General features: G+C 43.2%; 1 protein-coding gene across 5 annotated transcripts in view; it reads right to left on the bottom strand.

The window, feature by feature from the left end:
• RNF157 (ring finger protein 157) overlaps positions 1 to 11583 on the bottom strand; it is a 71148-nt gene extending 59565 nt beyond the window's left edge. For 2 of the 5 annotated variants that reach the window (XM_081270500.1, XM_081270502.1), the window contains exon 1: positions 11217 to 11583. In XM_081270500.1, the coding sequence (XP_081126626.1) occupies positions 11217 to 11304 (88 nt within the window). In that variant the 5' untranslated portion in view covers positions 11305 to 11583. Of the gene's footprint in view, positions 1 to 10149; positions 10291 to 11216 lie in introns of those variants that run through there. The other 3 variants (XM_081270501.1, XM_081270504.1, XM_081270503.1) reach the window with 2 other exon arrangements.
• Between the last annotated feature and the right edge of the window lie 2492 nt (positions 11584 to 14075).

Genomic DNA, 14075 nt, shown 5'->3' on the forward strand with positions numbered 1-14075 from the left:
CAGGTGAATCACAAGTTTGAAGCCAGCCTCAGTAATATTGAGGTGCTACGCAACTCAGTGAGACCCTGTCTCTAAATAAAAAACAAAATAGGGCTGAGGATAAGGCTCAGTTGGGGGTCTAGTGCCCCTGAGTCCAATCTCTGGTACAAAAAATAATACACACACACACACGTGTTAAAAAAGAACAGGTATAGTAATATCCACTAATTTAAGTCTTTTGTATATATTTGGATTGATTCCTAAAAGACGTTTCACTAAAATGTTAGTAGTGGTTGCCTCTGCATGGAAACATTTTATGGTGATTCTTTTTTTTTCTCTCTGAATTATTTTAGTGTTTTAAAATGAATATCTACTGTTTTTTAATTAAAAAAAAAAAAATCTTGAGGGGCTGGGGTTGTGGCTCAGAGGAAAAGTGCCCGCCTAGCATGTGTGAGGCACTGAGTTCAACCCTCAGCACCACATGAAAATTAAATAAAGGGGGCTGGGGATGTGGCTCAAGCGGTAGCGCGCTCGCCTGGCATGCATGCGGCCCGGGGTTCGATCCTCAGCACCACATACCAACAAAGATGTTGTGTCCACCGAGAACTAAAAGATAAATATTAAAAATTCTCTCTCTCTCTCTCTCTCTCTCAAAAAAAAAAAAAAGAAAATTAAATAAAGGTATTGTGTCCACCTACAACTAAAGAATAAAATGTTTTAAAAAAAATATTGAGGGCTGGGTTGTGGCTCAGCGGTAGAGCACTCGCCTAGCATTTGCGAGGCCCTGGGTTCGATCCTCAACACCACATAAAAATAAATAAATAAAATAAAGGTATTGTGTCCTACTACAACTAAAAAAAAAAATCATTAAAAAAATCTTGAAAATCTTGTATATCTCTTTAAAAAGAGAGAGAGAGAAAGAAAGACTCCAGGGAAGCAAGCACCGACACCAATTTTATTTTATTTTATTATTTTTGGTATCAGGGATTGAACCCAGGGACACTTAACCATTAAACCATGTCCCCAGCCCTTTTATTTTTTTTTTTTTATAAATTAATGTACATTTTTTTTTAAAGAGAGAGTGAGAGAGGAGAGAGAGAGAGAATTTTTAATATTTATTTTTTAGTTCTCGGCGGACACAACATCTTTGTTGGTATGTGGTGCTGAGGATCGAACCCAGGCCGCACGCATGCCAGGCGAGCGCGCTACCGCTTGAGCCACATCCCCAGCCCCCCAGCCCTTTTAATATTTTATTTAGAGACAGGCTCTCACTAAATTGCTTAGGGCCTCGTTAAACTACTGAGGCTGGCTGCCTTTAGACTGGGGATTCTCCTGCCTCAGCCTCCCAGCTGAGATTACAGATGTATTCCACCACACCCAGCCTCAAAATGCCATTTTTGATGGTCATGGTGGCACATGCCTATATTCTCAGTAATTTGGGAGACTGAGGCAGGAGGATCGAAAGTTCAAAGACAGCCTTAGCAACTTAGCAAGGCCTTAAGCAACTTAGTGAGACCCTGTCTCAAAATTAAAAAAAAAAAAAAAAACGGGCTGGGACTGTATCTCAGTGGTAAAGTGCCCCTGAGTTAAATCCCCGGTACCAAAATAAAGAAATAAATAAGGTATGGGGATGTGGCTTAGTGGTAAAGCACCCCAGATGCCATATCCAGCCCCCAAAACCAAAATAAAACATTATTTTTGCCAGGCATTGTCACGGCACACATACAGTCCCAGCTACTCTGGAGGCTCAGGCACTTGAGCCCAGGAGTTCAAGGCCAGCCTGGGCAACAGAGAAAGACCTCATTTCTTTAAAAGAATAAAAATTTTAAAAAGTCATTTTCTAAGATCAGGCTTATAAAACAGAAATAAACTGAGAGTTGCCAACATCCATTAAAGTTAGTGTACACAAAGAGCTGACTCAGATAAATAAGATCTCACTTTCTCCTACTCAAAAAAAGAAAAAAAAATCAATCCACTCATTGTTTTTTGTTTTGTTTTTCCTGGGAATTGAACCCAGAGGTACTCTATTGCTGAGCCACATCCTCAGCCCTTTTTATATTTTGAGACAGGATCTAAGTTGCCCAAGCTGGCCCAAACTTGTGATCCTCCTACCTCAGCCTCCCAAATTGCTGGGATTATAGGCGTGCACTACTGCACCCAGCTAGAAACAGTAATTTATTTACTGTCATGACACAATTCCAAACCAAAGATTTTTAAACTCTGTGAAGTCATGAAAAACTTTATGCTTTATAAAACAAACAGACAAGCAAATTTTGGATTTTAGCTACTATCTAATGTTAATAAGGAGTTTTTATTGTGAGATCTGTAGTCAATCTGCTCTTCATTTTGTATTTTTCCGTATTAAGGTCAGAGCATAATAAATTGAACAAACAGCCTGTCTATAGGTGAAAAATACTAATCTTGAACTATTTACTTTTGGAATAATGGAATTATACACTTGATTATTTCAGGGAAATAAATTGCATTTAAATTTCACATAAACTTAAATTATGGGAAAACTGGCTATGGAATTCCATCAGATTTTCACACATTTGAGAAATCTTATGTACGTGACATTACAATAACATGCTTTAAGCTTTAGGTCACAAAAACTTAAAAATTTAAAAATTCTCCAAACACATCTATCCAAACACCTCTAACAGCTCACATCAACTCTAATACCAGAGTGCTGCTTGTGTCATTCGTATTTCTATTTTAAAAATTATACAGGTAAGCTGGAGCTACAGCTCAGTGGTAGAGCACTTGCCTAGCATGTGTGAGGCACTGGTTTGAATCTCAGCACCACATATAAATAAATAAAATAAAAGGTCCACTGACAACTAAACAATATTTTTTAAAAAAATTATACAGGTAATATAAATCCCTTGCAAAAAAACAGAAAAGCATCCAGTATCTCACCTAGGTAAAACACCTATGCTCCTTTGATGCCCTTTCTTAGGGTGAGCAAGTTCCTTCTCACTCCTAGCATGGAGAGTTATTTTATCACTTATGGGTGGTGGTTCTGTCAAATGTCCTTTCTACAGCTATTGAGGTGATGTGTCCTTTATTCTATTAACATGATGCATTAGCATTGATTAATTAATTACCAAATATTAAACTGACTTTGTATTCCTGGGATAGAGCCTACATGATTATGTTTTCTTATTTATTTATATAAGCATACATCCTACCTCTGGCACTAAGTAATAAGCACTGAAATTTTGCAAGGAGTGTAATTTCTAAATTATTATTGTCATCATCATCATTATTATTACTGTGCTGAGGATGGAATGCAGGGCCCCATGCATGCTAAGTGCTCTACCACTGAGCTACATCCCCAGCCCTTTTTATTTTTTGAGACAGGTTCTTGCTGAATTGCCCAGGCTGGTCTTAAACTTGTGGTCCTCCTGCTTCAGCCTCCCCAAGTAGCTAGGATTACAGGAATGTAGCACTTGGCCTGGCTGAATGATTTTTAAAGAATGTATAACTTTTTATTGTTCTACATGTGGGGCACTGGGTTCAATCCTAAGTATGTAAAAATAAAATAAAGGTTTTGTGTCCAACTATAATTAACAAAATATTTTTTAAAAATAAAAATAAGCTGGGGAACTGTCTCAGTGGTTAAGCACCCTAGATTCAAACCCTAGTATCAAAAAACATTTTTTAATAAAAATGAAATAGGAAGCCACCATGACTGTTACGGCTAGACTATGGTGCTTAGTTGTCTTTCCAAACACAAGGTTATATGCTGTTGTGAGGGATTTTGTAGATATGATTAACATCTCTCTACCAACTGACTAAGTAAAGGTGATTACCTTTGAAAATATGGGTGGACTTCTTTCCATCAACTGAAGGCTTTAAGAGCAAACCTGAGGCTTCCCAGGAAGGAGGGGATTCTGCCTTTAGACTGTAACCTAGGAATCCTACCACTCTGCTGGCCTGCTGTAGAGATTTCAAACCTGCCAGCCCCACCATCACATGTGCCAATTCCTCAAAATAAATCTCCTTTTTATCTCTTGTTGGTTCTGTTACTCTGCTGATATCAGCCACCAAATACCTGTGTTTTCAGTACCATCATCTGTGGCCCACATCACAAATTACAAAATTCAATTTCAGGGTTTCTATTCTCCTATTCATAGCATCAAAGCACAAACACATGAATCAAAATCTACACACTGGTACCAGCACAATACATAATATACAGCAGGTGCTCGATTAATGTGTTCATGAGGATACGGAAAAAGGGAAAAGAAATGCCACACATCAAAAGGACATAAAACACCATTGGATAAAGAAGCCAAAGCCTCTAAATCTTAAGACAAAACCAAGATGTAAAATTAATTGGTGTGCTCTCAATGAAGTAAAGTACATATAAAGAACAAATAATAGGGATTTCAAAAGTAAGAGAATTGTAACCCAATTAATAAAAAGGCAAATGATTTAAACAGACACTTCTCAAAAGAAGAAATACAAATGGTCAACAAATACATGAAAAAATGTTCAACATCATTAGTAATTAGAGAAACGCAAATCAAAACTACACTAAGATTTCATCTCACACCAGTCAGCATGGCTGTCATCCAAAATGCAAATAAATGCTGGAGAAGATATGGAGGAAAAAACTCTTGGGATTGTAAGTTAGTACAACCACTATAGAAATCAGTATGGAGGTTCCTCAAAAGACTAGGCATGGAACCACCATATGACCCAGCTGTACCATTTTTCGGTATTTACCCTGAAAAATTAAAGACATCACAATACATGCATACATGTTATAGCCACACAATTCACAACAGCCAAATTATGAAACCAGCCTAAGTGGCTAAATGAATAAAGATGGATAAATAAAATGTGGTATATATACACAATGGAGTTTTATTCAATCATAAAGAAAAATGAAATTATGACATTTGCAGGAAAATTGATGGATTAAGTGAAATAAGTCAAAGTCAGAAGGTCAAGGAGTCTATGTTTTCTTTCATATGCAGAAGTTAGAGAGAAGACAGTTGGGAGCAGATCTCATGAAAATCAAAGGGAAATCAATAGAGGAAAGAGACTAATGGTGGGAGGTGGGAGGGAGGGGGAAGTACTGGGGAGCAATACTGGCCCAACTATTTTGTTCTGTTGTGTATGGTGTGCATGTATGTACATTTAACAACAAATCCCATGGGTATGTACAACTATAATGCACCAATAAAAAGTGTAGAAATAGGGCTGGGGCTGTAGCTCAGTGGTAGAGTGCTTGCCTAGCATGCGTGAGGCACTGGGTTCTATCCTCAGCGCCACATAAAAGTAAACAAATAAAGGCATTCTGTTCATCTACAGCTATAAATTTAAAAAAAAAATGTGGAAATAAGAAAGAACATACCTGCCAACAGGAATTACTTAGTGGAATTTTAGAATCTCTAACAAAAAGTTAGTCTCTCATTCTTTTCCAAACTTACCTCTCTGTCATCATCAAAAATAAAAAACCGAAAAGAAAAAGTAAGAGAATTATTATATTTTAAGTGTTAAAAAATAATAATACAAATGGTCTGGGGGTGTGTAGCTCAGGGGTAGAGCACAGACTTAGTAGGTGTGCGGTCCTGGGTACATTCCCCAGCCCCTAAATAAATAAGTAAATAAATAAGTTGCTGGGTGTGGTGACACTTTATAATCCCAGCTACTCAGGAGACTGAGGTAGGAGGATCACAAGTTTAAGGCCAGCCTTAGCAATTTGGTGAGTATCTGTCTCGACCTAAAAAGGGCTAGGGATATAGCTTAGAGAGAAGAAAGTTGGGAGATCTCATGAAAATCAAAGAGAAATCAATAGAGGAAAGTAACAAAGGGTGGGAGGCAAGAGGGAGGTGGAGTACTGGGGAAGGATACTGGCCAAACTATTTTGTTCTATTGTGCATGGTGTGCTGGTGTGAATGTATGTATATGTAACAACAAATCCCATGGTATGCACAACTGGGCTGGGGGTGTGAACATGGGTTCAGTCTCCACTCTCACAAAAAACAAAAACAGAATTTAAAAATAAATAAATTGATACACCCCAGAGCTAAGAGAAACTTTTACAATTATTTGAAAGTCAAAGAATTATATATGCTTTTTAAAACTGCTCTTGCCATGGAAGAGACCCATTTGATAAGCATATGTGTACTCCAATAACAAAAATCTCAAGAATGATGATGTAGATGTGATTAATATCCTCTGATTTTAAACAAAGGAGATTACCTTTTATAAGGGGGGGTGGGGGGGGGGTAAGGGAGATAAGGGAGAGTTCATTCAATCAGTTAAAAGCCTACAAAGCAAAATTCAAGGTCTGACCAAGTTAGCTGGGCAGGATTCTAATTACCATTCTAAATTTTTATGAGATATACTTTTTAAAAGTTCACAAAATAAACTAGTACTATTTTATAATTTGTTCAAATATGTATAGAGAAACTAGCCAAATTTTATGAGGTACTGATTCACATGATTTAGTTGTCTTTATAGCATGCTTATTTCTTCCTGGATACAGAAAGCAGGCCCAATGACTTCTATTAATGAAGATACTCCTGTCAGAAAGTAGGCACATATGCATAAAAATTACCATCTCTAAACAAATGATCATAAGCTTTTGAAGAAACAAAGATCTTAGATAAGGATTAAAAGCACCTATGGCCTCTAACTCAAAAAGTTCAAAGTCACAACCAAATGCAGCAAAGGCACCCACTTGTAATCCCAGGGACTAGGAGGCTAAGGCATGAGAGTCACAGGTTCAAAGCCAGCCTCTGCAATTTAGCAAGACCCTAAGCAATTTAATGAGACCTTGTCTCAAAAAATAAAATAAAAGGGGTTGGGATGTGTGGTTAAGGACCTCTGGGTTCAATTCCCCAGTACCAAAAAGAAAAATTGCTCTCTATGCTAACAGAAAACAAATACTGTACAGAAAACTAATCCCCATCATGCCTCTGTTACTTAAAAGGTTAATAAAATTTGTGCATTTATTAACAAAACTAACAATCACCTAAGAACATATGCATAACATTATTCATTGTTGTACTCTTTGCAACTGTAAAATTCTGAAAAAGGCCAAATGTTCATCAATAAGACTGTGTAAAAAAAAATTATGAGTCCAGGCGAGGTAGCACATGCCTGTAATCCCAGAGGCTTAGGAGGTTGATGAGTTCAGGAGGATCATGAGTTCAAAGCCAGTCTTAGCAACGGTGAGGTGCTAAGCAACTCAGTGAGACCCTGTTTCTAAATAAAATGGCTCAGTGGTTCAGTGCCCCATCATAATGATGATGATACACTCCCAGAAAAATATTATGCAGTTGTTAAAAAGAACAAGGAGGGGCTGGGGTTGGGACTCGGTGATAGAACACTCATGTAGCATGTGTGAGGCACTAGGTTTGATCCTCAGCACCATATAAAAACAAATAAATAAATGAATAAAGGTATAAAAAATCTATTTAAATAAAAGAACAAGGAACCTCTCAAATATGGAGAAAATGTAAAAAGATCTCCAATATTTCTGAAAGTGAAAGAACAAAGAACAGTCTAAACAGCATGTATGTTTGTATTTACAAAAGAAATTCTAGAAGAAATAGAAAAAAGCCAGCAGTGGTGGCATAGGAATGGGGATGTATGGAGAGGAAGGGGAACTAGGTAGATGGACAATAGTAGTGAAAATAAGACTTTCACTGTATGCCCCAAACCAGTCAGGTGGAGATGTGCCACAGTGGAGAGTACTTGCATAGCATGCACAAGGCTCCGAGTTCAATATCCAATGCCCCCCCGCAAAAAAAAAATATAGTGAACTCAAGTCAACTTGAAATCAGCCATTCTCAGCAATTTTTAAATATTTCAAGTTCAACGTAAAATTAATATCTATTACAAATCTTAGCTGGGGGCTGGGTTGTGGCTCAAAGGTAGAGCACTCACCTAGCATGAGTGAGGCACTGGGTTCAATCCTCAGCACCACAAAAAAATAAAGTTACTGTGTCTACCTACAATTAAAAAGCAAATTTTGGGGGGCTGGGGATGTGGCTCAAGCGGTAGCACACTCGCCTGGCATGCGTGCGGCCCGGGTTCGATCCTCAGCACCACATACAAAGAAAGATGTTGTGTCCGCCAAAAACTAAAAAATAAATATTAAAAAAAATTCTCTCTCTCTCTCTCTCTCTCTCTCTCTCTCTCTCTCAAATAAAAAAGTAAATTAAAAACAAAATTTAGCCTGGTGCGGTGTCACACACCTGTAATCCCAGCAGCTCACGAGGCTATGGCAGGAGGACTGAGTTCAAAGCCAGCCTCAGCAACAGCAAGGCCCTGAGCAATTCAGAGAGACCCTGTCTCTAAATAAAATACAAAATAGGGCTGGAGATGTGGCTCAGTGGTCAAGTACCCCTGAGTTCAATCCCCAGTACCCCCCCAAAAAAAAAAAACTAAGGAAGGGAAGGAGGGAGGGAGGGAGGGAAGAAGGGGTAGCAATTTCTCCTAGGATGACTAACATAACAGATGATAATGTCTTTCTGTACTGGAGAGCCAGAGGGTAGTCTCCACTTGGTCTCTAGGCATGTTCCATCACCTAGAGAAAGCTAAGACCTGCTCTTTGCTTTGTTCCACTATCAATAAGCAGGTTAAGGACACTTCTTAAAATCAACCCAGTCTAGCCACGCACGGTGGCTCATGCCTATAATCCCAGTAGCTCGGGAGGCTGAGGCAAGAGGATCAAAAGTTCAAAGCCAGCCTCAGCAAAAGCAAGGTGCTAAGTAACTCAGTGAGACCCTGTCTCTAAATAAAAATACAAATAGGGTTGGGGTTGTGATTTAGTGGTCAAATACCCCTGAGTTCAAACCCTGGTACCCCAACACAAAAAGAAAAAAAAAAACAATCAACCCAGTCTGATTCCTCAACAGGGACAATCCTCTTCAGTTTTACCTTGGTTCTTACAGAGAATAGCCTCCACTCCACAATCATCATGGACAAGATTGTCCATGTAAAATGCAGAGAAAGATGTTACAAAGAAGGGCACTACCCAGGTGTAGTAGCACACAGGCCTGTAATCTCAACAACTCAGGAGGCAGAGGCAGGAGAATCACAAGTTCAAGGTCAATCTGGGCAATTTAGTGAAACCCTGCCTTGAAATAAAAATACATACATAAATAAAAAGGTTTGACGATGGAGCTCAGATGGTACACCGCCCCTGGGTTCCATTTCAGTATTATTAAAAAAAAAAGAAAAAAAAAAAAGCAGAGGCCAAAAACCTTGCTGCATGAGGGATGGGGATATGGTTCAGCAGTAGGACGCTTGCCTAGCATGTGCAAGGCATGGGTTCAATCCCCAAAACAAACAAACAAAAAATCTAAGTTGCTACATGACCCTAGCCCCACCAATTCATTTCTCTGGGTCTCCATTCTTACCAAAAAAATGAGTGGATCTGGATCTGGACCCAATTCACTCAACAGATGATGTCAGGTCCAAAACACTATAAATTCATAAAGAGCCAGATCAATTTAAGGATCAGATGGGTGGGGATGCCTCTGGCCTAGAGCACACATGTGCAAACTCCCCCAAGTTTTCATGTTCATAAAGGTATATTGACTGGAACATGGATGTTCTGATTTTTATTTTCTGTTATACTGTTTCTCTCATACATAACTTCTGATTAAAAAATGAGTTACAGGGGCTGGGGATATAGCTCAGTTGGTAGAGTGCTTGCCTCACTTGCACAAGGCCTTGGGTGCAATCCTCAGCATCACTGCCCCCCTCCCCCCGCAAAAAAAAAACAATATGAGTTATAATCAGGTAAAACTTTTAAAGACTGGCAGAGTGGATAAGTATTAAAGAAGTTTTGGGTTGGCCCATTATCCTTTTACTATCATTATCCGGGGTTCACAGTTGTAGTTGAAACCCTCTGAGAACCGCCTTTGTGAAATATCAAGTCTAAAGGAGGGTAAGGCAGCAAACTATTGAAAACTCCAAGCTCAGCAAAACTTGCTCGATATCCTGATCAATAAAAGCCAAGTGATGTAAGAAAAAAATGCAAAAATCCTACTGCATATTTTTATCCACTAAAAAAAACAAGATGTGTGCCTTCTTTAGCACTGGTTTCACAAAATCATAATTAGCCAGAGTTTTGTTAAGATACTAACGACCCATAGCACTGTCCTGGACCTGTCTAACACAGCTCTTAAAACATACCCATTTCTGCAACGATTCATTCTTTGGCACAAAAGCAGTGAGAAAAAGAGCTCTGGCAGACACTCTGCAGGGAGACAGGTTCATTGTCTGGCCGCCGCCGCTTTCACCTGGCAGGAACTGGACTTACTGCTGGGAAACCAGCTCGTCTCATTAACACGTCTTTATTCTACCAAAAGGAAACTGTCGGCTCAGCTCCAGTTCTGACACCTCAATCCCAGATCACCAGAATTCCCATCAGGTCCTAGGCTAGAGACAAGGTGGGAGCCACGGTCCCCGCAAGTCTGGAGAGTAACACCAAAGGTAAAGAGCAGATAGCCGAGCTGGGTCAGGAGCCAGCAGATCCGACGGGCCGACTGTCACTCAGCGGGACACCTAGTGATGCTCTCTCCTCGGTGGGTAAAATCCTCCTGCACCTCCAGCTCTGAGGCCGCAACCCAGCGGCTGGAGGCAGATCCCTCTTTGCGCGAAGGTACGCTTCTGAAAACAAACACAGTAACTCCATCCATTTCAAACGCCTCGGCGCAGTCCCAGAGCGGCAGAGGGACCGTCCGAGCGCCTTTGACACTCAAGACTCCAAACATTCCTGTAGAGACACTTGTGCCTTTTCTTTCTGACAGCGTCTGGGGCTGCACCAGCACTGCGCACGCCGGCTCGGCCTCCTCCTCCAGCAGGCAGAGGAAGCTACTCCGGGAAAAGCAGCTCGAAGCTTCCCGGAGGCACGGAAGCGGCAGCCCAGGGGCAGCACCGGGTACAGGTGCCAAGCACCGATGCGGAGCCCGCAGCCCTGCGCGCGGACCGCCTGCGTCGCCGCATCCCTGCAGGCGCGCGTCCCTGTCGCAGGGCAGATTACCATGGAGGCTGCTCACGTCCTACGTGGAGGGTGACCTCGGCGACCCCGCAGGCGCCAGCGCAGCCCCTCGCCGGGGTGGGAAGCGACCTCAGCCTCCTCGACGCCCTCCCGCGCGGAAGACGGTTTGGGAGCCGCCTCGGCCACCGGGTCGCGGCCTCGCGCGGCACCCCCGACGCGCTGCCCGCCCCGCTCCCGCTCCCGCTCCCCCGGCCCTCACCGGACTTGGGCGGATAGCGGTACACGGAATTGGACGGGATGTCCACCTCCTCCACGCCTGCGTGCTGCCGGCTCGTCAGGGCCCCCATGGCCGCTGCGGCGCCCCGCCGGCCCTGGCGCCCCTCCGCCCTCCGCGCCTCACCGCGGCCGCCCGCCCCGCGCCCGCTGCGGGGGTCGGCTGCCCGCCTCGTCCAGCTGGGCTGCGGCGCTGCGGCTCTGGCGGCGGGGGACCCCCGGCGCCCCGCGCACCATCCTCCGCCCGGCACCGCAGCGGCACCTCTGCCGAAGGGGCTCGGGGCTGGGCCGGGGGCGCCGCCACAGCCGCCGCAGGCCGCGTGATGTCAGCGGTGGCTTGCGCGGGGACCGCGGCGGTCCAGCCAATGGCGCGGCGGGGCGGGAGCGTCCGCGCCGGGCCAGCCAATGGGCGGTGAGCTGCGGCGGGGCCAGCGGCGCGTGCCTCGCGCGGGGCCGCGACCGGACTAGCGCGCGGGGCCGCGGCACGGGGCTCGCGACCGGGGCGGGGCGGGGAAGCGTCCCGTCCGTCTGTCAGTCCTGGTCAGGTTACCGCGCGGGGAGTTGCCTCCTCCCGCCTTTGTCCCAGCATCAGAAAGCGTGCAGGCCCTGGCCTGCCTACCCGGTCCCACCCTCGGCATATGCCGACGTCTGCTGTCAGAAACCCCGCACAGGGGCGCGCAGTTCGGGTGGGTTCCCCAGGCATGGACATCTCTCCCGCCCCTGCACTTGAACCCCGCGTGCTCTGCCAAGCGCATGTCCCCAGGCTCCGTAAGACCTGCTAGGAAGACGTGGTCAACCCTTTCCCAATCAGAACTTTGTACGCGTGCCGTTTGCTTATGGTTCCCTTGGACTCAGGTTGCCCAAAGTTAGGACCAATTCAGGATGAGATAAAGACATCCACCTGCTGCCAGTAGCTTGAAAACTGGACCCTGGAAACTTTGGAAAGGCCTTGCATGTGGCCTTTGCTGCTGAAGAAAGTCATCACATGGGAAAGGGATCAGGCAGAACAGACTCCGTGTCTCCCTTGATAAACACAGAGGAAAAAAACAGTGGGATCTTGGGCAGGCAGAAGACGTCATTCCAAAGCATAATTACAGCCATTTGTGTTTTCAAGCTTTTATTTATTTGTGAGTCTGGTGGGTTGACTCCCCACCCACTCACCCCCCCTCCCAGAGATGGACTGATCAGCAAAAATTTCAACTGCTAGAACATGACCAGCTACTTCAACAATATTGAGTGTACAGTTTGCAGTAACTGGTTTCTTTGATTAGGTGTATAAAGCTATTTTTAGAGTCTAGCTCTTTCCTGATTATATTTTACATTTTCCATCACCCTCTTTTCAGTGCCAGCCAACCAGCTTGCTGCTAAAGTTACATACTCAAAATTGCGCTGGCTTTCTCCAGGGTCTTCAGGATGGCAAGAACCCATTCCTGTTATTTACATTGACTGATGCTGAAGAGGGCATGAGCTACATGGTACAGTCCCTGTCCTCAACAACCCCCTAGGCCCCAGGGATGCAGGGCAAAATTCCAGCCTCCCCTGTGAAGGCTTCTGAACATAGCTTTGGGAGGGAACCTGGATCCTCTTCCATACTCCGTTCTCCGCACACAGGTCCCACCTTGTAATTGCTTAGTAAAGGTAAAATACAACTCATGAAGAATCTAGACCCACCTCAAAATAGGCCTTCACCATGTCACAGAGTAAAATGTTGCTTTATCATTTCAGGCTCTGTTCAGAAGCCTACTTTCTTCCTGACCTCAGCATTTTGTAAAGAGGTCATCCCTCCTCTTTGTGGGTTTATTTGTGTCTAAGAGTTTCCTTTTCTTAGCCAGGGCCAGGCAGGCAGCTAGTTCCTGTTGCTTACAAGGTATCTACTCTACTCCCACCTCAGCCTGCTCAAGCCTGGGACTCCAGTCCATTCCTGTCTTTGATAACAATCCCAAACCTAGAATTGGCTCCTCCTCTCATGAGGGAGTCATAAACCTAGAATTGGCTCCTCCTCTCATGAGGGAGTCATGTTTGGAATAGTAACAGAACACAAGCATGGAACTATAAAATTAGTGGATGTTTATTAAATATTCTTTATATGCAGGCCTTGTTTTTTTGTTTGTTTGTTTTTAGGTGCAAAATAGGTTTATTTAGCTCATAGTTTTGGAGGCTCAAAGTCCAAATAGCAGCTGGGCACAGTGGTGCATGCCTGTAATCCCAGTGACTCAGGAAGCTGATCACAAGTTCAAAGCCAACTTCAGCCACTTAGTAAGGCCCTAAGCAACTCAGAGAAATCCTGTCTCTAAATTAAATACAAAAAAAAAAAAAAAAAAAAGGTGGAGATGTGGTTCAGTGGTTAAAAGCCCCTGGATTCAATCCTGGTACTACTACTACTAAGAAAGAGCACTGACTTTTAATTGGACAAATCAAGAACCTAACTTTAGGGCTGGGGATGTGGCTCAAGCGGTAGGGCGCTCGCCTGGCATGCGTGCGGCCTGGGTTGATCCTCAGCACCACATACAAACAAAGATGTCGTGTCCGCCAAAAACTAAAAAAAAATAAATATTAAAAAGAATTTCCCCCCTCTCTCTCAAAAACAAACAAACAAACAAACAAACCTAACTTTAGGTCAAACCCTTAGAATCTTTGTCTTTTTTTTTTTCTTGACTGAAACTAGTTTAGCCACCAGTGGTTATTGCAGAGATGTAATAAGTGAACCAATATTCATTTTAAAAAGAAATGATGGACAGAGACAGAAGTGAAAGAGGGGGTACTTCAGAAAACTTATAGATCAAAGAGAGTTTCCATGAATTAATTGAGTTAGAACCTACCAGTCTAGAGGGTAATCATATCATGT

The sequence above is a fragment of the Spermophilus citellus genome, assembly GCF_964194105.1.
Source record: "Spermophilus citellus genome assembly, chromosome: 17".
Taxonomy (NCBI): Eukaryota; Metazoa; Chordata; class Mammalia; order Rodentia; family Sciuridae; genus Spermophilus; species Spermophilus citellus.